A 21,998-nucleotide genomic window follows, 5' to 3' on the forward strand; every position below is an offset into this window, starting at 1 on the left:
ACTATTTTTGTAATTATAATTTGTTTAGCATCCACTACCTGCCAGATATTTTATAATTCACTCACAAAAGCCCTACAAAGTAACAATTTTTATTCTCATTTTCAGATAAAAGATGCAATATTTTAATAAATAGGTAACTTAATATGGATATGTAAGTTAATATATCACTTAGCCAAGGCCTCATACCTAGTTAATAAAAGGCCTGGGAATTAATTCTAGGTTTTTATGTTCCAAGGATTGAGACTTCCAGAACTGCATCTCCAGAATTCGCTTGCATGAATTAAAGCATAATCAAAACTTCAGGTTATCTTTCTACCATTTTATGACTATTACAACATTGTCCCAGTCATCATGCTGAGAGAGAGAGAGAGAGAGAGAGAGAGAGAGAGAGAGAGAAAGAGAAAGAGAGACTGAAAAAGGTTTATAGGAAAGCTACAACATGAGTAATGGGGATGAAATGGTATATTACAAAGTATACTGGAATAGAGTTTGCTTAACTGAGAGAACACTAACCCAATATCAAAGGATTGTCATAAAGGAAGATCACCATTAGGATTCCATGTTCTGAGAAACTGAATGCAAGAAAGTAAATTCAGAAAAAACTATAAGGGGATTGGTACTTTAGTATGTTCTAACTGGAAAGAGGCTAGAGGCTGTCACATCAGGATTTTCAATTTAGGGAGACCTGATCTTATTAGGAAACACCAGGGGCACCTGGGTGGCTCAGTCAGTTAAGCATCTGACTCTTGATTTCAGCTCAGGTCATGATCTCACAGTTTGTGAGTTAGAGAGCCCTGCATCAGGCTGTGCACTGACAGTGCAGAGCCTGCTTGGGATTCTCTCTCTCTCTCTCTCTCTCTCTCTCTCTCTCTCTCTCTCTCCCTCTCTCTCCCCCTCCCCTGTTCATGTTCTCCCCCCCTCTCAAAATAAATAAATAAACTGTAAAAGAAAGAAAGAAAGAAAGAAAGAAAGAAAGAAAGAAAGAAAGAGGAAAAAAGGAAACACCAGAGGATGACAAAGGAAAGTATATAAATGAATACAAATTTTTCTCCTCCCTTCATGCAGGTCCTTGCATATGACAGTACAGATCTTCCCATGAAGAGATGGAGTCTGTTTTCTTATCCTTAAATATAGGCCATCTCTGCAGTTTGCTTAGGTCAATGAGAGATTAGCACACATGATTCTGCAAAAGTTTAAAAAACGTTGTGAGTTAGAGAAGAACCAAGAGTCTCTCAACTGCCAGCTATGTGACTGAGGTCACACTAAATCATCTAGCTTTGGCCACCCCACCAATTGACCACAGATGCAGAGAAACCCTGGCTGGTAAGAGCTGAGCTTGACCAGACCAGTAGGAACACCCACATGACCCATGGAATTGTAAGCAAAATCAAATGGTGATTGTTCCACACCATTCAGTGTTGAAGGGGTTTGTTCACAGATAAAGCTAATAAAATCCGGTGGCAAAAACAAAGTGACAACCTAAACAGCCACTATATACTTCAAGAGGTGGATTATTGATTAATTCTGAGGGCCTGAGAGCTCTTGTCCCCTACCTCCTGAAGACAGAGAACTAGAATGAATGTTCCTAATACTCATTTATTTGGGAAGGAAAATGTCCTCACAGATCATCTAGCCCAGCCTGATCAATGTGAATATATGGAATCTGAAACTAAAAGAGAGCACATGACTTGTCCAAGGTCATGGTGAGGTTCTGACTGCACTAGAACTACTGGGCAGGTCCTCTGACCCCCAGTCCTGGAAAGTTTACTCACTAACCTCGAGATCTCGGCCAGTCCTGATATTCTATGACTCTATGACGCTGTGGTTCTATAATTCCAAGACACAGCACAACAATGCCAGCGCTCCAGACAGCCTTGGAACAGGAGAAGAACATGGTCTAGACTGAAGTAACAAGAACATTTTTTCATTTTAAAATATCAGCTACACCATCATGGATTCAAACTCTGCACACAATCCTGTGTTTCTTGTATTTCCTCCGGAGATCACTGTTTCCAAGTTTCAGTCACCAGAGTTTATAGCCACAACCTATGAATCCAGTGGCCCTTTTCCAAAATCACTTACCACAAAAATGAAAACCTTAGGGGTAAGTAAGATCTGCCCTAATGTATACTCTACTGAGGGTGTGTTAGGGACTGAATGTTTGTGTTTCCCAAAATTCATAGTTGAAACCGTAATTCCAATGTAATGGTGTTTGGAGGTGGGATCTTTTCAGGGTAATTAGTTCATGAGGGTAAACTCTCATGAGTGGGATTAATGCCTTTATAAGAAGAGGTCAGGGAGGTAAGTAGCTCTCTTTCCACCATGTGAAGTTACAAAAGAGAAGTTTCCGGCCTGTAACCCAGAGGGGGTCTACATCAGAACCCAACCTTGTGGCACCCTGCTATCAAACTTTCAGCCTCCAGAATCATGAGAAATAGATTTCTGTTGTTTATAAGCCATCCAGTCTATGAACCATGGGCTTAATCAGCCACCTCGTCAGGGTATTATAGATTCTATTACTTTGTTCAGAAGCCTAAACTAAGATGGGGGTTGGGGGGGGAGAACAAAGAGAAAAAATATTTGGTGGTGCAATGTTTCAAGGTAGGAGCTAATTCCAACTTTTATTTCCACTCAAATCAGGAAGTGTCACATTTCTAAACCAACTATGTACAAATTTCTATGTAGAGGAAAAGAATCCTCTGGGCTTTTGAAGGTCACAAAGTAAAAATCTCCAAAATGACCAACTAGGAGTTTTTTCCTAGTCAAGTTCAGAGAAAAGGAAGAGAAAATCAAGTAGAAGTCAACAGATCAGGTTCTATATCCTGGGTTACTGAGTTGTACGGTTTTATATTTCCCAATCAGAACTCAGAATTCATTTTGATAACATGATATGATATTTTTATATGCAGGGCTTTTGCAGAAAATCCCCTTAATACTGTAAATGTTAATCTCTCCACCCACCTATCCATTTCTTGAATATTAATTATTTTTTATTTACCAATCCTCCTTTCAGACAATGTGATTCAGTATGTTTGAGGCTGTGACAGGGCCTGTATCTCATAACATATTTGTCTTTTCAATCCCAAGCCTTCAAGGATGGAAAACAAGAAAAATTTTTGATTTTTTTTTTCAGAAAAAAAAAAAAACAAAGTAGAGAAAGAGGGCCCACTGACATGCAGGAAAGGGCCAACAGTCTAAACTGCTTTAACATCTATTTAAATATAATGGTACTCAAACTTCCACTAAACAGTTCATATTACTTTAACAAATATGGGTTGAACTATGTGCAAAAAATTATGTTAGACACTATAGGGGGTTACAGAAATAAACACAACCCACTTTCTCTCATTGAGAAGAATAAATACATAATTTAGATATAATAAAGTGACAATATTAAAAACCACATTTCAATGTAGCATCTAATAGGAGCCATATATGGTAGGGGGGAGGGGGTTGGAACACAGAGAAGGAACAGTTACTTCTACCCAAAAGCAATGAGACTGGGGCTCCTGGATGCCTCAGTCGGTTAGGCGTCTGACTTTGGCTCGGGTCATGATCTTGTGGTTTGTGGATTCGAGCCCCGCGTCGGGCTCTGTGCTGACAGCTTGGAGCCTGCTTCGGATTCTGTGTCTTCCTCTCTCTCTGCCCTTCACCCGCTTGTGCTCTGTCTCTCTCTGTCTCTCAAAAATGAATAAATGTAAAAAAAAAAAAAGGTTAAAAGCAATGAGACAACATCATAGCAAATTTGGCATTTAATCTGAACCCTGAAGGAGTGATGGAATTTTCTTAAAGTTTTTTTTTTAATGTTTATTTATCTGAGAGAGACAGAGCATGAGTGGGAGAGGGGCAGAGAGAGAGGGAGACACAGAATCCAAAGCAGGTTCCAGGCCCTGGCCCGTCAACACAGAGCCCCACGCAGGGCTCGAACCACAAACTCTGAGATCATGACCTGAGCCAGAACCGAGCCACCTAGGTGCCCCAGAAGTGATGGAATTTTAATAAGTAGAAATGAAGGGAAAGGAAGAAGGCAGAATTTTCTAGATAGAGAAAGCACTGTGAACAAAGAGCTCATGGTAGCGTAGTTTGGGAATGGCAAAGAAGAGCTGGGAGAGCAAATTAGACTTGAAAGATTTAAGGGGATTGACTAAAAGACAAACAAACAAAAAAGAAATAAGAAAAATCAGGATGGATAAATAAACTGCGGTACATCCACACAAGGGAGTGTGACTTGATGGTCAAAATAAATAAGCCATCAAGCCATGAAGAGACATATGGAGAACCTAAAATACACATTGCTAAGTGAAAGAAGCCAGCCTGCAAAGACAACAAACTATATGATTCCAACTATGTGACATTCCGGAAAAGCCAAAGTATGGAGACAAAAAGATCAGTGGTTGCCAGGGGATGAAGGGAAGAGGTAGGGTTGACTATGTGGAGGGCAGGATGTTTAGGGCAGGAAAACTATTCTGCACAATACTATAATGGTGGATACACACCATTGCACATTCGTCAAAAGCCGCAGAACGTACAACACCTAGAGTGAAGCCTAATGTAAACTATGGACTTTGATTGACAGTGATGTGTCAGTGCTGGTTCATCAATGACAACAAATGTACCAGTATGGGATGTTGGTAGTGGGGGAAGGCAACAGGAAGTACATGAGAACTCTGTACTTTTCATGCAATTTTGCTGTGAACCTAAAACCGCTTTTAAAAGTAAAGCCTCTTAATTTAAATAAAATGGTAAGTATGGTAAATTTTGTTATGTATATTTTACCAAAACTATTTGAAATGTGAAAAATCACCTTTAGGAACTAACTGGGAGAGAAAAGGAAACAACCAGGAAGGTAATTTGTGGAGACCTAATTGCCAAGAATCTTATATCCCACCCCTACTTTGATTTTACAGTATAGACAAATAGCTTCCAATCTGTGAAACCAACAAATCACCTAAGGAGCTTTATAAAATATATACATCAGGTCCCTGGGCCTTGTTCGGAACCACTGAACAGCGATTTTGAGGGTGGTGGTGGTGGTGGTGGTTGAAATCTGTAATTTTTAAACACTTCTCTGAACTGGATGACCGCCAGATTGGGCAGCTTTGTTTCAAACGGACTGGCTCTGTCTTGCTATCCTACTTCAGCACTGACACAACACTGGAATAGAGAAAAAGGAAGCTGGTGCGGAAAAGCCAGGCAGGAAACAATTTTAATAGTTTAGAGGACTGGGCGGTGGCTATTGCGTTGAACTTACTCAAAGGAACCTGGACTTGAGGAAAAGGATCTCATTCACAACTCACCTACTTAAAGGTCATAGTTACCATGGGAGTGAATGAGATTACTCAGACCAAGAAGACAGACGGAGAATAAGAGGGCAGAGAAAACAGACTCACACACAGTACACCTTCCATTGTTTATGTCACGCTCACCAATCTTCCCTAGCAGTTGTTAAACCCTGGCATTATTTGTATTCATTATTTGCTTTATTTTTAATTTTTGGAGGAATCTCCACACTTTTTTCCATGGTAAAACATCCCCACCAACAGGGCAGCACATCCTCACCAGCATTTGCTCTCTTGTCTTTTTGATGATAGCCATTTTAACAGATGTGAAGTCCTATCTCCTTGCGGTTTGGATGTGCATTTCCCTGATGCTTGGAGTTTGACATGGACTTCTCAGCCTCACCTGGAGATTCTACTCACTAAGTATAGCATATAGGATACAGGGCCTGGGAGTTTTCATCTCTAATTCCTAGCAGATCCTAATGTTGCCAGTCCATGGACTACATTTTCCAGAACACTGATTTAGATCACTTTACCTATTACAAGTATCAGATAAAGGGATCAAGAAAACACGTGGGAGTATCATAAAAGGGCTTCTGCTATCCTTCCCTTATTTAAAAGGAAGGTAATTGCCAAATCCTTTTAACCAAAAGAGGATCATGCACATTTTTGAAAAGGGGACCTACCGTTTTGCTTTCTCCTTATCATGACTTTTCCTCTATTTACAGGCTATCCAGATCCTGTTTGGACTGCTGAACTTTTTCTTTGGAGTTGTTTTCCTTTTTACCCTTGAAAACCCATACCCAAGGTTCCCCTTTATATTTATTTCAGGATATCCATTCTGGAGCTCTGTTTTGGTGAGTATAGGCAATTGAGTTAAATTTGAGGCCACGCCAACAGGAATACTAGGGAATTCTTAATTACAAAGTGAGCTGCATTCAGTTGCATGATATGCTTTGAAAAGTTAAAATAAAAATCAACTTTGTTGAAATTTTTTCCCCATTAATTCATCAGAATTGCTGATGTTCCATCACTGGGCCTTGAAGTTCCTTTGGGAACATTTCCTTGGATCTTGACATTATTTGTCCATTAATTCATTCAAAATAAGTTGCCATCTTTATAAGCCGGACACATGGAGGAAGGCAATGAGGATCCAGAGGTTAATAATACATGGACCCTCACTATGAAAGACGGTATGAAGTTTCCTCAAAAAATAAAAAATAGAACTACTATATGATCCAGAAATTCCACTTCTGGAAATATATCCAAAGGAAATGAAAACCCTATGTTAAAGATATATCTGCACCTCCATGTCCGTAGCAGCATTATTCAAAACAGCCAAGATAGGGAAACAACTTAAGTGTCAATCAACAGATGAATGGATAAAGAAGTGTATATACATACTTGTGTGTGTGTGTGTGTGTGTGTGTGTGTGTGTGTGTGTATTACTCAGCCATAAATAACCAAGAAAATCCTGACACTTGCAATAACATGGTTAGACTTTGAGGGCATCATGTTAACGTGAAATAAGTTAGACAGGGAAAGACAAATACTGTACAATCTCACTTATATTTAGAATTTTAAAAACCTCATAGAACTAGAGCTCAGATTTAAGGTTTCCAGGGGCAGAGAGTGAGGAGAGAAGGGATGGAGGGAGGTGTTCAAAAGGCACAAACTTCAGTTATGAGATAAATAAGCATAACTTCAGTTATAAGACAAATGTACGGCAGGATGACTACAGTTAACACTGCTGTATGATACATATAGAATTTTTTAAGAGATTCAATTCTAAGAGTTCTCATCACAAAGAAAAATATTATTTTTCCTCTTTTTCTTTCATTTTTTGGGGGGGTTGTATCTATATGAGACAACTGATGTCAAGTAAACTCATTATAATCATTTCACACTATGTTTAAGTCATAATTATGCTGTACGTCCTAAACAGCACTGGATGCCAACTATATCTCAATTAATCTGGGGGGGGGGGTGGGCAATAAACAAACAAAAAGAGTAATACATGGGTACTTCCTTCAAAGGGCTCTCAATTTACCAAGAAAGCAAACATGTAAACAGGTCATTTCAAGGTACTGGGACTAATGATACCACAGAGGGTGTAGAAAGTGCTTACAGAAGTCGAGATGAAAGTAAAGTAGGGAATTCTTAATTAGAATTTTTTAGAAAAGTCAAGAAACTTTTTAGAAAAAAGTTTTAGAACTTTTTAGAAAAGTAAAGAAACAGAGGTATCTTTGAGCTGCACAGAGACATTTAATCACATTTCATAACATCCAATAAACATTATTTTGGGAACTAGTATAGTGCCAGAGAATAGATAGTGTGTGGGAATTCATAGAAAAAGCAGTTCTCAGTCTCGAGGTCTCTCAAGTGGAGAGTAGGATAATTACCATATGGTGTGATGAGTGAGAACAGACACGCAAGCTGCCTCTAGAGGAAGGGCACCCACAAAAAGGAGGGGAGACTTCCCAGGGATACTTCCAGTCTCATGGGAGTTTTAAAGGGCCAGTGGTTAAGCAGGAGGAGGGCACACACAGAGAAAGGGAGTGGGGAATGGCTGGGGGTAAGGGGTAGGGATATCTTGCTGCCAAGGGAGAAGGGACACTTTCTATTCTGAGAACTGTAAGAGTTCAGCACAGAGAGTGAGGGTAAGAGGGGAGGCTGAAGAAATACCAGGCAGTGGGACCAGAAACTTAAAAATGGGTGTGCTGTAATCCCATCTGGAGTTTCCACCAGATAATGATGCTACCAGGTATGACTCACCTCCATGAAAATCCTGGGAATTTTTTTCAGAATGCCCAGCCTATTAGCTGGGAGAACACACTGGATCGCAAATGGGCATGAAGGATGTTTCTTTTTATTTTTTTTTAATATGAAATTTATTGTCAAATTGGTTTCCATACAATACCCAGTGCTCATCCCAACAGGTGCCCTCCTCAAGGAGGATGTTTCTTAAAAGGATCACAGAACCTGATCCTATTGGCTGTGAACTGATTTGACACCAATGTGCCGTGATATCAAAGCTGAGTCCACAATAGCTGTAAAAGGAAGATGGATGAGAAAACTAAAGCCCAGTGTTCAAATAGATAGTTAAGACTAAAGCTACTTTCTAGTTCAGTATTTTGTCCGCTACTCATTTGTAGATAGTCACCTGAGGCATCTCGCTCACTGCTTTGAGGATCATAGCAATTAGGAAGGCATGTACAAGAAACACGGAGAGGTCTGTTCTCTGAGACCTCTTTAGCATCAGCTAAACAAGCCCATCACTAAGATATTTATTCTTTTTAATAGTTCATTAATTCTGGAGCCTTCCTAGTTGCACTGGAAAGAAAACCCACAGGAATCCTGGTGAGTTAGATTTCTCCTTTCCTAAAAAATGTGTAACATTGAAATAATTAAGTCTAGCCTTGAAAATGAATTTGGAAAAACTTTAAACCACTACAATTCCACAAACTGTCAAGTACTGATACCAATTAATGTCATTTTGGGTTTTTTTGTCCATAGAATCATAAAACACTAATGCCAGAAGAGTTTTCTTTTCTTTTTTTAAAAAAATTTTTAGTGTTTATTTTTGGGAGAGAGAGAGACAGAGTGCAAGTGGGGGAAGGACAGAGAGAGAAGGGAGACACAGAATCCGAAACAGGCTCCAGGCTCTGAGCTGTCAGCACAGAGCCGACGCGGGGCTCGAACCCACGAACTGTGAGATCATGACCTGAGCCTAAGTTGGACGCTTAACTGACTGAGACGCCCAAGCACCCCTACTGCCAGGAGAGTTTTCTAGGTAATCCAGTTTCTTATTTATGGAAACACTGAAACATAGAATAAATCCCCAAGTTCCTAAGCCAAAAGGTAAAATGGGTCTCAGCATTTCAGTGACACACTCAGTCATTCTTTTTGTAAGTATTTGTGGTCCTATCTCCTGCCAGACATTTCAACAGGCACGAGTTTATTAGCTCACATGACAGGCACACCGTGAAGACAATCTAATTAAACCTTATAAGCAAAAGTTCAAATAAATAATATAGTGTTAATGAGTGTGAGATTTTTAACTTACAGATAAATTATAAGTAGAATATTTTTACTTTTCTCAAAGAATCAAAAATGTGAGATATTAATTAACAAGCCAAGAAAGTAATTCCAGCCCAGGTTTGAAGTTTGGGGAAGAACTAAAAATTGCAAAGAAATACAATGTTTAGTTAGAGTCATGAAACAAAAATGTAAGTAGGTCATGACTTTTACCAGGGCATCAAAATGCAATGCAAGGTGACAACGCCTAAGTCCCTTTTTGTCCAGTGTGCACTCCTTCCCCCAAGTAAATGGGAGTTAACTCGGGTACAGATCACGGAGGACAGAAGGATTTTTCAGAGCTCCCTGGATCCCATTATTCTGTGGCTGAGAGCCCGAAGCCCGAAGGGATGAAGTGTCTCACAGATGATCACACAGCTGCCTGGTGGCATTGCAATGCTGTGACTAAAACCCTCTCCCGGTCTTCCCACTGCTGCTCTGCCTATAGCCTGCGTGTTATGTTCATCTCTTTCAGGTGAAGACAACCCAAGCAATGAATTCTCTTAGTGCCTTGGCAGCAACAGCTGGAATTATTCTCCTCGCACTTGGTCTCGTTCTAGATCAAAACTACTTTTGTGGCCATGAAGACACAAATAGCCGGTGCCGGGCCATTAATACCCTATTCATTGTAAGTATGCCACATTTTTACAGTAAGGGATAATGGGGGTAATTGTAAAGATTTATTAGCACCCGATCAGCAAAATCTAAATAACATTGTAGACACATGTATTGTCTTTTATTTACGAACATTTACAGAAATAATAGGATCTTCTAGGTTATACCAGGCATTGTGGAATAGAAAAATAAACGCATTACGACCCCCACCTTTAGGATTTCACAGATGAGTAGAGAAGGTAAAACATGTACCAATGAGTGTAATATAAAAGACTGAGTATTACAAGAGGAAAGCTACAGGTAGAGCAGGTAGGTAGTAATTCATAGCCCTAGAGGTACATTAGAATCACGAGGGGAATGTTTTTATGGTTTTGGTTTTGGCGTTAATATTTAGTCTGGACTTCTGACAAAACATGGTATACATTGAAAACAGGGATTTACTTCTAATCTTTCCAAAACACCACTAATATTAGTTTAAGGTAATGTAAAAGATGTAAATCTACAGAAAAAACAGTCAACAAGACCCATCAAAATTTGCAGAGAAAGCTGGAAAGTAATCACCTGAGGAAAAGGGAGTCCTTACAGAAGTAAAATATGGTGGGGCACTTGAGTGGCTCAGTCGGTTAAGTGTCTGCCTTCGGCTCAGGTCATGATCTCACAGCTCATGAGTTCAAGCCCCACGTCGGGCTCTGTGCTGACAGCTTAGAGCCTGGAGCCTGTTTCAGATTTGGGTCCCTCTCTCTCTGCCCCTCTCCTGCTCATGCTCTGCTTCTCTCTCTCTGAAAAATGAAATTAAACAATTTTTTTAAAGTAAAATATTGGGGTGCCTGGGTGGCTCAGTTGGTTGAGTAGCTCAGGTCATGATCTGGTTTATGGGTTCGAGCCCCGCGTTGGGCTCTGTGCTGACAGCTCAGAGCCTGGAGCCTGCTTCAGATTCCGTGTCTCCCTCTTTCTCTGCCCCTCCCACAATCATGCTCTGTCTCTCTCTCTCAATAATATAATAAAAAAATGTTTAAAAAAAGTAAAATATGGACATTGCAAGAGCAGACATCCTTCCTCATCTTTTCCCTGTGCTTAGAATGAAAGCATGCATGGGGCGCCTGGGTGGCTCAGTCGGTTAAGCATTCGACTTTGGCTCAGGTCATGATCTCATGGTCTGTGAGTTCAAACCCCGCATCGGGCTTTGTGCCGACAGCTTGGAGCCCGGAGACTGCTTCAGATTCTGTGTCTCCCTCTCTCTCTGCCCCTCCCCTGTTCATGCCGTCTCTCTCTGTCTCAAAAATAAATAAACACTAAAAAAATCAAAAATATAAAAGAATGAAAGCATGCAGTTTTTCATCATTAGGTATGCTGTCGGCTGAGGGTTTTTTATATGGACTTGATCAGATTGAATAAGTTTTTTCTCTTCCCAGTTTGTTAAATGTATTTACCACGTGTGTTGAATTTAGTGAAATTCTTTTTCTAGATCTACTGAGACAATCATGAGGTCTTTGTCCTTTATCCTATTATTATGCTGCATTGCACTGATTGCCTTTTTTGTCTTAAATAAACCTTACATTCTTAGGATAAATCCCACTCAGTCATGGTATATAATCCTTTACAAATGTTATCAGATTCAGCTTTCTAGTACTTTGTTAAAGATTTTTGTATCTATATTTATAAGGGATACTGGCCTATAGTCATCTTTTCTTGTGACGTCTTTGTTTTTTGTGTCTGGTTAATACTGGCATTATAGAATGAGTTGGAAAATATTCCTTCCTCTTATACTTTTTGTTAAATTTTGTGAAAATTGGTATCAAATTTTCTGTAAACGTTAGGAAGACTCACTGGTGAAGTCTCCTGGGTCTGGGTTTTTCTTTGTGGGATGTTTTTACAATCACTGTCATCCGTGTATTTAGGTTTTCTATTTCCTCTTGGATCAGTTTCAGGAGCTTGTCCCTTATTGTCGGCCTGAGTGAATGAAGAAACATGACAATACTGATTTTCAAGGAAGGTTGCCATGGTAATACTGTGTATGTAGGGTTGTCTACCAATAACCTAGCACCTTGAACTAGCACAGAGGAGATAAAATAGCCAAGATGATAAGCCCATCACCATCAATGGCATCTGTCATTTTGAAGGGGGAATAATTTTGTTCTGGTCATCTTGAGCAGAGGAAGCAGTCTAGTTCCTAATTGTGAGGAGCACAGGGCCACCTGTGCATTAGCTGTCCTAATCTTTTAGACCATTTGCTTCCATGAGGTTTCTAGATTATAGCTTGATGTCTATAATAAGTGTGGTAGTGGTGGTGGTGGTGGAGGTTTCCATAAGATCTTATGAAAAAAGACTCAAGTGTACTCTTTCCCTGATGGTATTTCCAAAATAACCAATCCCCTGCCTAAGGTCACACAAAAACGATTAGCTGGCTGGCAAGGGAAAGTAGTCCACATCTGTTTGGGGGGGGGGGGGCAAGACAAATTTTATAACCAGTTATCAGAAAAGAAGTTATATAATTCACTGAGATATAACACAGAATCAATTTCTGAGGATTTTGTCAATGATTACCAGAAGTAAGAAGATATCAGGGACAGCAAAAGCCTTAGAAAATCTACCCCTGCCTGCAGATACAAGGAATCAGCAGCCTCCAACAGGTGGAATATATGAAGAAGAGTCTCTCCTACAGCCAATTTCCTACACATAGACAAGACTGGAAAAGGTTTCTCACAAGTTTTTACTAAGCGATCCAAGATAATTGGTCCTAGAGAGAATACTGGTCAAAAAGACATTTTACTCATTAGTCCTGGTGGCTGAATAAGAAAACAGAATTTTAAATCTATAATTATTCCTTCCCTAAGATTTATTCTTTTTTTTTAGTGTTTATTTTTGAGAGAGAGACACACAAGAGTGAGAATGAGGAGGGGCAGAGAGAGGGAGACACAGAATCTGAAGCGGGCTCCAGGTTCTTACCTGTCAGCACAGAGCCTGACGCAGGGCTTGAACTCACGAGCCGTGAGATCATGACCTGACCTGAAGTTGGACGCTTAACCAACTGAGCCATCCAGGCGCTCCCCCACCCCATGATTTATTCTTATAGATACACAAAAACATAGATAAAAGGCAGATTGGAAAACAGGATGGTTAGTGGCAAAGCTTTGGCAGACTGTCTTTTTCCTCCCCCACCAAGTAAAAAGTAAACAAGAACAAATGTGAAGGGCTAATGAAAAAGTCCCGGGAGACCTGATTTCTAGGACAAATAAACACTATTCAATAAAAAGTGCCAGACTCCCCTCATCAGCACGGATGTGCAAACCTTGCACAGTGTTGCTCAAACAGATTCAGTGGAATAGTCACTAAATGAGTCAAAGGACCAGGACCAAAATGGTGAGGGGTCTGGCTAGACCTCTCTGGGGGTCTCTGTGACTGTCTGGCACCTTCAAAGACCACCAGGAAAATCAAAGGCAGTTAAAAGCTGAATGTATTAAATCTGCTAATCAAAGGAGAGCATAGGGTCTCAGATGCAATAAGGGGAAACAGAAAAGAGCATTTATAAGGCTTTCATCAGCTGGAGTAGTCACAAGGTAATTTTAGGGGAGAGGAACAGTAGTCTGGAAAGGATCTGGTCAGAGTTGCAAACTAGAATAGTTGCAAGGATAGTCAGTGGTCTAATTTTTGGAAAACATTAATTCACATGGAATTACCATTAAGACATTTCTCTGTGGCCCTACCTTGAACATAAGGCTCTGAGAAGCCTTATGTTAAAACCTTGAACTTAGATATTTGGTCTTGCATCCATATCACGCTTTGGTGCACTTCAATTTGCTGAGTCAAAGTACAGTTACTTTTCAAATCATGGTTTCTTTCCATGATCAATTCTTAATAATCTTAACTAAAACTAAAGACTATGAAAATTACCAAAAGGAAAAAGTAGAAGCCACTGGACTAACAGTTAACTTCTCAAAAGCAACAATAAAAGCCAGAGACTGAACGATATCTTCAGTGTTTTGAAACAAAAAAATACCAACCAAGAGCCTATCATTCATGGCCCATTAAAACATCTTACAAGAATGAAATGAAATGAAGTCTCTTCAGAGACACAAAATTCAAGCTTGTCTCCTGCAGAGCAGCATTAAAGGAATAATAATGAACTCCAAGTACAAAGAAAATGATAGCACAATGAGACACAAGAAGGAAGGAAGAACAAAGAATGTGATAAACACATGGACAAATACGAGTGAAGGCTGCTTGTGTAATACAGCAATAATAAGATACACTGAGATTAAAAATAAAGTATTTAAAATACCAGTCAGGGGGCGCCTGGGTGGCTCAGTGGGTTAAGGGGTTGACTTCAGCTTAGGTCATGATCTCGTGGTCCATGAGTTCAAGCCCCACGTCGGGCTCTGTGCTGACACCTCAGAGCCTGGAGCCTGTTTCGAATTCTGTGTCTCCCTCTCTCTCCGATCCTCCCCCGTTCATGCTCTCTCTCTGTCTTAAATATAAATAAATGTTAAAAAAATTTTTTTAAATTAAAAGTATAATAATAATAAAATACCAGTCAGAATTAACATGTAAATAGAGAAGGGAGCAAATCGTGTTTTTGCTATTTGAGTTTGCTAAGGGCCTGAATTTTCCCTGAGAAGAGGGTGAAGGTTTGAAGAACTTTAGACTTTGATATGTTTTAAAACTTAATGGTATCATCAAAAGTAAAACACTAGCTCACAGATATATTTTGTCTACTATTCCAACAACAACAGAATACACATTTTTGTAACACACACACAAAAAATGATTATATATTGGTAAATATGACAATTTCAGATTAATACCAAAGGTTGAAGTCATAGTGTATGTCCTATGCAATAAAACCATAAACAATGATTTAAAATAATTTCAAAAGCCCCTACGTGGTTGGATATGAAGAAGTGTGCTTCAAAGGAATTATCGGATCAGAGAAAAAATTAAAATATAAATCCAAACATGTTCTGAAATGAAAGCTCAAAACCTTGAGGGCAGAAGGTAGAACAATACTTTAAGGCAATTCATAGCTTAGAAATGTAGATACTATAAATTATGAAACTTTGAAAAACAATGGTCCAAACATTAATCTCAGGGATTAAAGGAGAGAAAAGTTAGCCCAAAGAAAGAAGAATAAATTAATATATAATGACAAGAATGGAAATTAGTAAAAAGGAAATCATGCATACATTAGAAAGGAGTAAAACAGCCAATGACTGGTTTACAGAAAATACTCATAAAATATACAAATCCTTGGGGCACCTGGGTGGCTCAGTCAGTTAAGCGTCAGACTTCAGCTCAGGTCCTGATCTCACGGTTTGTGGGTTTGAGCCCCGCATCAGGCTCTGTGCTGACAGCTCACAGCCTGCTTCGGATTCTTTGTCTCCCTCTCTCTCTGTCCCTCCCCTACTCATGCTCTGTCTCTGTCTCTCAAAAATAAACATTAAAAAGAATTTTTAAATATACAAATCTTTTTTTATGGTTATGACAGAGTAATTTATATCAGAGCATCCCTCTAGTGAAAACCACTTTAATTAAAAGCTTATTAGAATTTCAAAACATTTCCAGCTGTTTGAATATACATGAAAGATACCACAGCGGCCAGGATTTGAAGTGCAAGGATCGTGTAAGAACTGTACACATTGAAGTAAACCCAAAATGCTCCATCGCATTCCTCCACAAGTTATTTGCTGACTCCTAACGTGTAGGATGCAAAGCTCAGAAGCCAAGTTGATAGGAAGCTAAGAGGCTAAAAGGCCAAGAATAGATTTCAGCAGTCATGCAGTGCTGGGGACAGACACACAAACTGTTCAGAGTCCACCAACAGCAGTGGGAAACACCCCAAAATTTCACTTCTGAAGAAAGACTACACCCTAGAACCAAGGACAAAAGAAACAGATCAGCCATCCCACAAAACTGAAATCCATCCCTGGAATTATTCTGATCAAGGTAACCTTCCCCTAATCTGTCTGATGGAAGAAAATTACATCATCTCCAGAGGAAGACAACATAATTTAGAATTTCTACCATTTTTTGCATATTACGTTTAAGTGTAAACAAACAAACAAACAAAAACCAGAGAGAACCACTCATGCCAGAAGATAGGACATCCCATTCAAAGGAATAAAGGTAAACTTCCAACTGACTTTTCACTTGGAGGCCTGATAGAGGTCGCAGGACAGCGGAATGACATTTTTAAAGTGCCGAAATAAAATAACGCGTGGAATTCTACGTCCAGTGAAAATGTTCTTTAAAAGTAAAGTTGAAATAGAGATATCAAACCAACACAAACTGAAAACAATTGGCATTGGCAAATTAGCCCTGAAGAATATTGAATCAGTAATCAAAAACCTCCCAAAAGAGAAAAATCCCGGACCAGATGGCTTTGCTGGCAAATTCTACCAAACATTTAAAGAAGAATTAATACCGGGGCACCTGGGTGGCTCAGTCGGTTAAGCGTCCAACTTCAGCTCAGGTCATGATCTCGCGGTCCGTGGGTTCAAGCCCTGCGTCAGGCTCTGTGCTGACAGCTCAGAGCCTGGAGCCTGTTTCAGATTCTGTGTCTCCCTCTTTCTCTGACCCTCCCCTGTTCATGCTCTCTCTCTCTCTGTCTCAAAAATAAATAAATGTCTAAAAAAAAAATTAAAAAAAAAAAGAATTAATACCAATCCTTCTTAAACTCTTCTAAAAGGGGGAAGCATCCAAATTCATTTTATAAGCCCAGGAATACCCACACCAAAACCAGACAAGTACACCACAAAAAAATTGCAAGCCAATATCCCTGATGAACATAGATGTAAAAATCCTCGACACATTATTAGCAAACTGGATTCAATAGTATATTAAAAGTCACATACACTATTATCAAGTGGTGTTTATTCCAGGGATGCCAAGTTCAACATACACAAATCAGTCAATGTGATATACCACAATAACATAAGAATGAAAATCATATGACCATCTCAATAGATGAAGAAAAAGAGTTTGACAAAATTTAACGTGCAAAATTTAAACATAATTTAAATTCTCAACACACTGAGATAAAGAAACCTATCTCAACATAATAAAGGCCATATATGACAAGCCCACAGGAACAAGACAAGGATGCCTACTCTTAACACTTCTATTCAACAAAGTACAAGAAATCCTAGCCAGAGCAATTGGGGAAAGAAAGGGGAAAAAAAATGAAAAAAAAAAAAAAGAAGAGGGGAGAGGAGGGGAGGGGAGGGAAGAGAAGAGAAGGGAAGAGAAGGGAAGAGAAGAGAAGAGAAGAGAAGAGAAGAGAAGAGAAGAGAAGAGAAGAGAAAGCACCCAAATCAGAAAGGAAGAAGTAAAAATGTCTCTGCTTGCAGATGACATATTATACACAGAAAACCCTAAAGACTCCACCAAAAAAACTATCAGAACTAATAAAATAAATTCAATAAGATTGCAGGATCCAAATACCAATATATAAAAATAAGTTGCATTTCTACATACTAATAAAGATCTATGAGAAAGAAATTAAGAAATCACATCTGCAATTGCATCAAAAAAGATAAAGTACCTAGGAATAAATTTAATCAAGGAGGTGAAGGAACTTGAAGACACTGATGAAAGAAACAGAAGGCACAAATAAATGGGAAGATATCCCCTGTTCATAGATTGGAAGGGTTAATATTGTTAAAATGCGTATACTACCCAGAGCAACCTGCAGATTCAATGCAATCCCCATCAAACTACCGATGGCATTTTTGTCAGAAATAAAAAATAATCCTAAAATTTGCATGGAACCACAAAAGACCCAAAGAGCAGAGCAGCAATCTTGAGAAAGAAAAACAAAGCTGAAGGCATCACATTTCTTGATTTCAAATGTACTATAAGCTATAGTTCTCAAAAACAGTAAGGTATACAAACAGACGCACAGGTCAATGGAATGAATACAGAGTCATAAATAAACGTATGCATGTATGATCAATTAATTTACAACAAAGGAGGGTAGCCTGGGTGGCTCAGTCAGTTAAGTGTTCGACTTTGGCTCAGGTCACGATCTCACAGTTCGTTGGTTCAAGTCCTGCGTCAGGCTCTGTGCTGACAGCTCAGAGCCTGGAGCCTGCTTCGGATTCTCTCTCTCTCTCTCTCTCTCTCTCTCTCTCTCTCTTGCCCTCCCCCACTCATTCTCTCTCCCTCTCTCTCTCTCTCTCAAGAATGAATAAATGTTAAAAAAATTTTTTAAAAATTCACAACAAAGGAGCCAAGAATATATGATGGGGAAAGGACAGTCTCTCCAATAAATGGTTATCAGGAAAATTAAAAGGCCACACACAAAGAAATGTAACTAGACCACTATCTTACACCATACATAAAAATCAATTCAAAATAGATAAAATCTATCTATTTTGAATGAATAGAAAGATCATTCAAAATAAAGACCTGAATGTAAGACCTAAAATCATAAAACTCCTAGAAGAAAACATAGGTAGTAAACTCTCTGCTATCAGTCTCGGCAATGATGGTTTGGATTTGATACCTGAGACAAAAGCAGCAAAAGCAAAATAAACAAGAGGGGCTACCTCAAACTAAAAAGCTTGTGCAAAGCAAAGGAAACCATCAATAAAACTCAAATACAACCTATGGAATAGGAGAAAATATTTACAAGTTACATATTTAATAAGGGGCTGATATACAAAATATATAAAGAGCTTGTACAACAGCAAAAAAAATTAAAAAGTGGGCAGGGGATCTGAATAGACATTTTTCTAAAGAAGACATACAGATGGCTAACGAGTACATGAAAAGACACACTATATCGTGAGTCATCAGGGAAATGCAAATCAAAACCACAATGAAATATCACCTCACGTCTGTTAGAAGGCTATTATCAAAAAGACAAGAAATAACAAGAGTCAGTGAGGCTGTGGAGAAAAGGGATCCCTTGTGCACTGGCGGTGGGAATGGACATCGGTGCAGCCACCATGGAAAACAATACGGAGGGTCCTCAAAAAAAATTCAAAATAAAACTACTATATAATCCAGCAACTACACTTCTGAGTATGTATAAGAAGGAAAAGAAAACACTAACTCAAAAAGATATGAGCCACCTTCATATTCTTTGCAGCATTATTTACAATAGCCAAAACATGGAAACAAGCTGGACGTCCATGAACAGATGCATATGTGGTTCACTTACAATGGGATATTATTCAGTGATGAGAAAGAAGGAAAGCCACCTGTCTGTAACAATACGAATGGACTCTGAAGACATTATGCTAAGTGAAATCTCCATCCGACTAGATGGAGGAAAACAAGTACTGTATGATATCTCTTACATGTGGAATCTTACAAAGCCAACTTCATGAGAACAGAGTGTGGAATGGTGGTTACCAGGGGCTGCGGGGTGGAGAATTCGGACAGATGCTTGTCAAAGAGTACAAACTTCCAGCTAGAAGATGCACAGCAACGTCAATATTACTAACAATACTGTATTATATACTTTAGTGTTGCAAAGAGATTAGATCTTAAATATTCTCACCACCAAAAAAAACCCAAATTGATAATTAGGTGACATGATGGAAGTAATTAGCTAACCAATGTGGTGGTGACCATGCTGCAATATACAAGTGTATCAAATCAACATATTGTATACCTTAAACTTACACAGGCTTATATACCAATTATAACTTAATTTAAAAAAAAAGTAAGTGAGAAGGCAAGGCACAGAATGGGAGTTAATCTCCTCAATACATCTATCTGACTGAAGACCCATATCCAGAAAGTATTAAGCACTCCTGAAAATCAGTAATAAAAAGACAAAAAAAAAAAAAAAAAAAAGAGTAGCACTTGAACAAGCTCTTCACAAAGAAAGACATGCCAATGGCCAGTAAGCACGTAAAAATTTGTTCAACATTATCAGTTATGAGAACGCAAATTCAAATCACAACATTTCTATGCACACCAGAATGACTTTAATTACAAGGACTGGCAAAACCAAACGTTGGCAGGAATGTGAAGCAAATGGAATTCTTGTACATTTTTGGTGGGAATGTAAAATGGCTCAACCACATTGGAAAACTATCTGGCAGTTTTTATGAAAATTAATCAGGCCTATTTTATGTCTCCACAATATATATAAGAATATTCATGGGGCGCCTGGGTGGCTCAGTCGGTTAAGCGTCCGACTTCGGCTCAGGTCACGATCTCGTGGTCCGTGAGTTCGAGCCCCGTGTCGGGCTCTGGGCTGATGGCTCAGAGCCTGGAGCCTGCTTCCGATTTTGTGTCTCCCTCTCTCTCTGCCCCTCCCCCATTCATGCTCTGTCTCTCTCTGTCCCAAAAATAAATAAACGTTAAAAAAAAAAAAGAATATTCACAGAAAATCTATTCTAATAGTAAAAACTAGAAACAATTCAAATGTCTATCAACAACAGAGTGGCTAAAGAAACGGACTATTCAAGCAGCAGGATATTACTAAGAAACAAAACAGTGGGGTGCCCGGGTGGCTCAGTCGGTTAAGCCTCTGAGTACAGCTCAGGTCATGATCTCCTGGCTCGTGGATTCGAGCCCCGCGTCGGGCTCTGTGCTGACAGCTCGGAGCCTGGAGCCTGCTTCGGATTCTGTGTCTCCCTCTCTCTCTGCTCCTGCCCCGCTCACGCACAGACACACTCTCTCTCTAATATAAATAAACATTAATAAATAAAATAAAATAAAAACCATGTGACTCTAAAATAAACAGTTTGTCAACCTATACTCACACCACGTAGACACGGTTGCAGAACAGAATGTGAACCCTATGATCTTCACAAACTTTCACTGGCAGAACACTGCGTGTCCAGCCTCTGGGCTCCCAACAAAGTGTATATGCTGTTCGTGCTCTTTGGTGCCAAGATACAAAGCATTGTAAGGGTCTCTGGCAGTTATAAAAAGAACGGAAGATGGTACTATTAGCCTATGCTTCGATCTGTATGCCTTTTTCGACATGTTCCTCTTTTTTCTGGGCCCTGTAGGGTTTTCCCCTCTCTTCTTTCTTTCCTTTTCTATTTTTGCTTCTATTTTTTTTTCCTATTTCTTAATCTTTCTCCTTCAACAGACTACTTTTTTGATATCATTTTTTATATTGGTATATATTTATGAAATGGAGGCTTTCCTGCCTATAATACAGAAAATGTATTGTTTTGTATGACTTTCTCGAAGAAAATAATACGCCATCCTGCGCTGTGTTAAAATGGCTGTATATTCTTATGATCTTGCACTAATTTGCTTCGTAGGCACGGGATGCACTTGAGACATGTGGGAGAGCTTTTCCCACCTGGGCATTTCTACCTCACTGTCATCAGAAAAATCATTATTGTGCTAATACCATGATTCTCCTTTTTTTTCCTTCTTCTTCTTTTTCTTCCGTTCCAGGGAATTTTGATTATGTTGATGGCCTTCAGCGTTATTGAATTATTCATCTCTCTGTCTTTCTCAATTCTGAAGAGATGCTTTTATTGTTGCAACTGTGACTAATGGTGCTGAAGCATACTGTGGGAATAAAGATGTGTTACAATCTTTAGGTGAGTTCCTCCTCACCTCCTAAAGAGGTGAGATCCGTGTGGGAGAAAAAGCCAGCGGGAACATAGAACCTCAAGGCTGGCAACTGTCTGAAGCAAAAGGGGAGTGACTTCAGAGGGTGGGCTCCGGGAACATTCTGGCTAATAAAACACATCCTTGCCAGTCTCCCTCAATCACATGGTCACCTTGCTGTCGCCTCCTGTTATTCATGCATCCACTGAGCAACACAGCATCGCCACCGTACAAATTGAGAAATGAGCCAAAGCCCACGGTGTGGGGTGAGCAGGTCCGTGACATCTCCCGCCGATCTCTCCAAGAGACTCTACCTGACGGCTCCTTCTCCATGGTTGTATGGAAAAATGAGGTGGTCTGGAAGAATGGCTCGACGCACACATTTTACAATGATACTGCAAGATCATTAATGTTAGCCACTCATAATAACCAGAACAGTTAACAATGAAGGTATATATAAGTAAAAGCCACTAGAGCGGTCCGGGCACTGTGCTGTTT

The 21,998-nt window shown here is 39.4% G+C and overlaps 2 protein-coding genes across 8 annotated transcripts in view; one reads left to right on the forward strand and one right to left on the reverse strand.

Annotated features, from left to right (window-relative positions):
- LOC101100669 (membrane-spanning 4-domains subfamily A member 4A-like) overlaps window positions 1–21,998 on the reverse strand; it is a 207,363-nt gene that overhangs the window by 121,621 nt on the left and 63,744 nt on the right. The window contains exon 1 of one of the 6 annotated variants that reach the window (XM_019812467.3): window positions 20,690–20,906. The exons of the other annotated variants lie outside the window; for them this stretch is intronic. The gene's annotated coding sequence lies outside the window, so the exon portion shown is untranslated. Of the gene's footprint in view, window positions 1–20,689; window positions 20,907–21,998 lie in introns of those variants that run through there. 6 annotated transcript variants of the gene reach the window in all.
- On the forward strand, window positions 1,834–21,653 carry MS4A5 (membrane spanning 4-domains A5). 2 transcript variants are annotated; one of them, XM_003993483.5, is made up of 5 exons: window positions 1,837–2,104; window positions 6,008–6,136; window positions 8,583–8,639; window positions 9,832–9,984; window positions 21,342–21,653. In XM_003993483.5, the coding sequence occupies exons 1-5, from the start codon at window positions 1,952–1,954 to the stop codon at window positions 21,441–21,443; spliced, it is 594 nt and encodes a 197-aa protein (XP_003993532.1). In that variant the 5' UTR covers window positions 1,837–1,951; the 3' UTR covers window positions 21,444–21,653. The 2 variants fall into 2 exon arrangements, with proteins under 2 accessions (XP_006937422.1, XP_003993532.1); XM_006937360.4 differs by lacking the exon at window positions 8,583–8,639 and having other exon boundaries at window positions 1,834–2,104.

Source organism: Felis catus, chromosome D1 (genome assembly GCF_018350175.1).
Source record: "Felis catus isolate Fca126 chromosome D1, F.catus_Fca126_mat1.0, whole genome shotgun sequence".
Lineage (NCBI taxonomy): Eukaryota > Metazoa > Chordata > Mammalia > Carnivora > Felidae > Felis > Felis catus.

What these genes read in the sequence shown, in the direction of transcription:
- MS4A5 (XM_003993483.5), top strand. Translation starts at nt 1,952, where the DNA reads ATGGATTCAAACTCTGCACACAATCCTGTGTTTCTTGTATTTCCTCCG. An exon ending in GAAAACCCACAGGAATCCTG is followed by an intron (nt 8,640 to 9,831) that starts GTGAGTTAGATT and finishes CATCTCTTTCAG; the next exon opens with GTGAAGACAACCCAAGCAAT. An exon ending in CCATTAATACCCTATTCATT is followed by an intron (nt 9,985 to 21,341) that starts GTAAGTATGCCA and finishes CTTCCGTTCCAG; the next exon opens with GGAATTTTGATTATGTTGAT.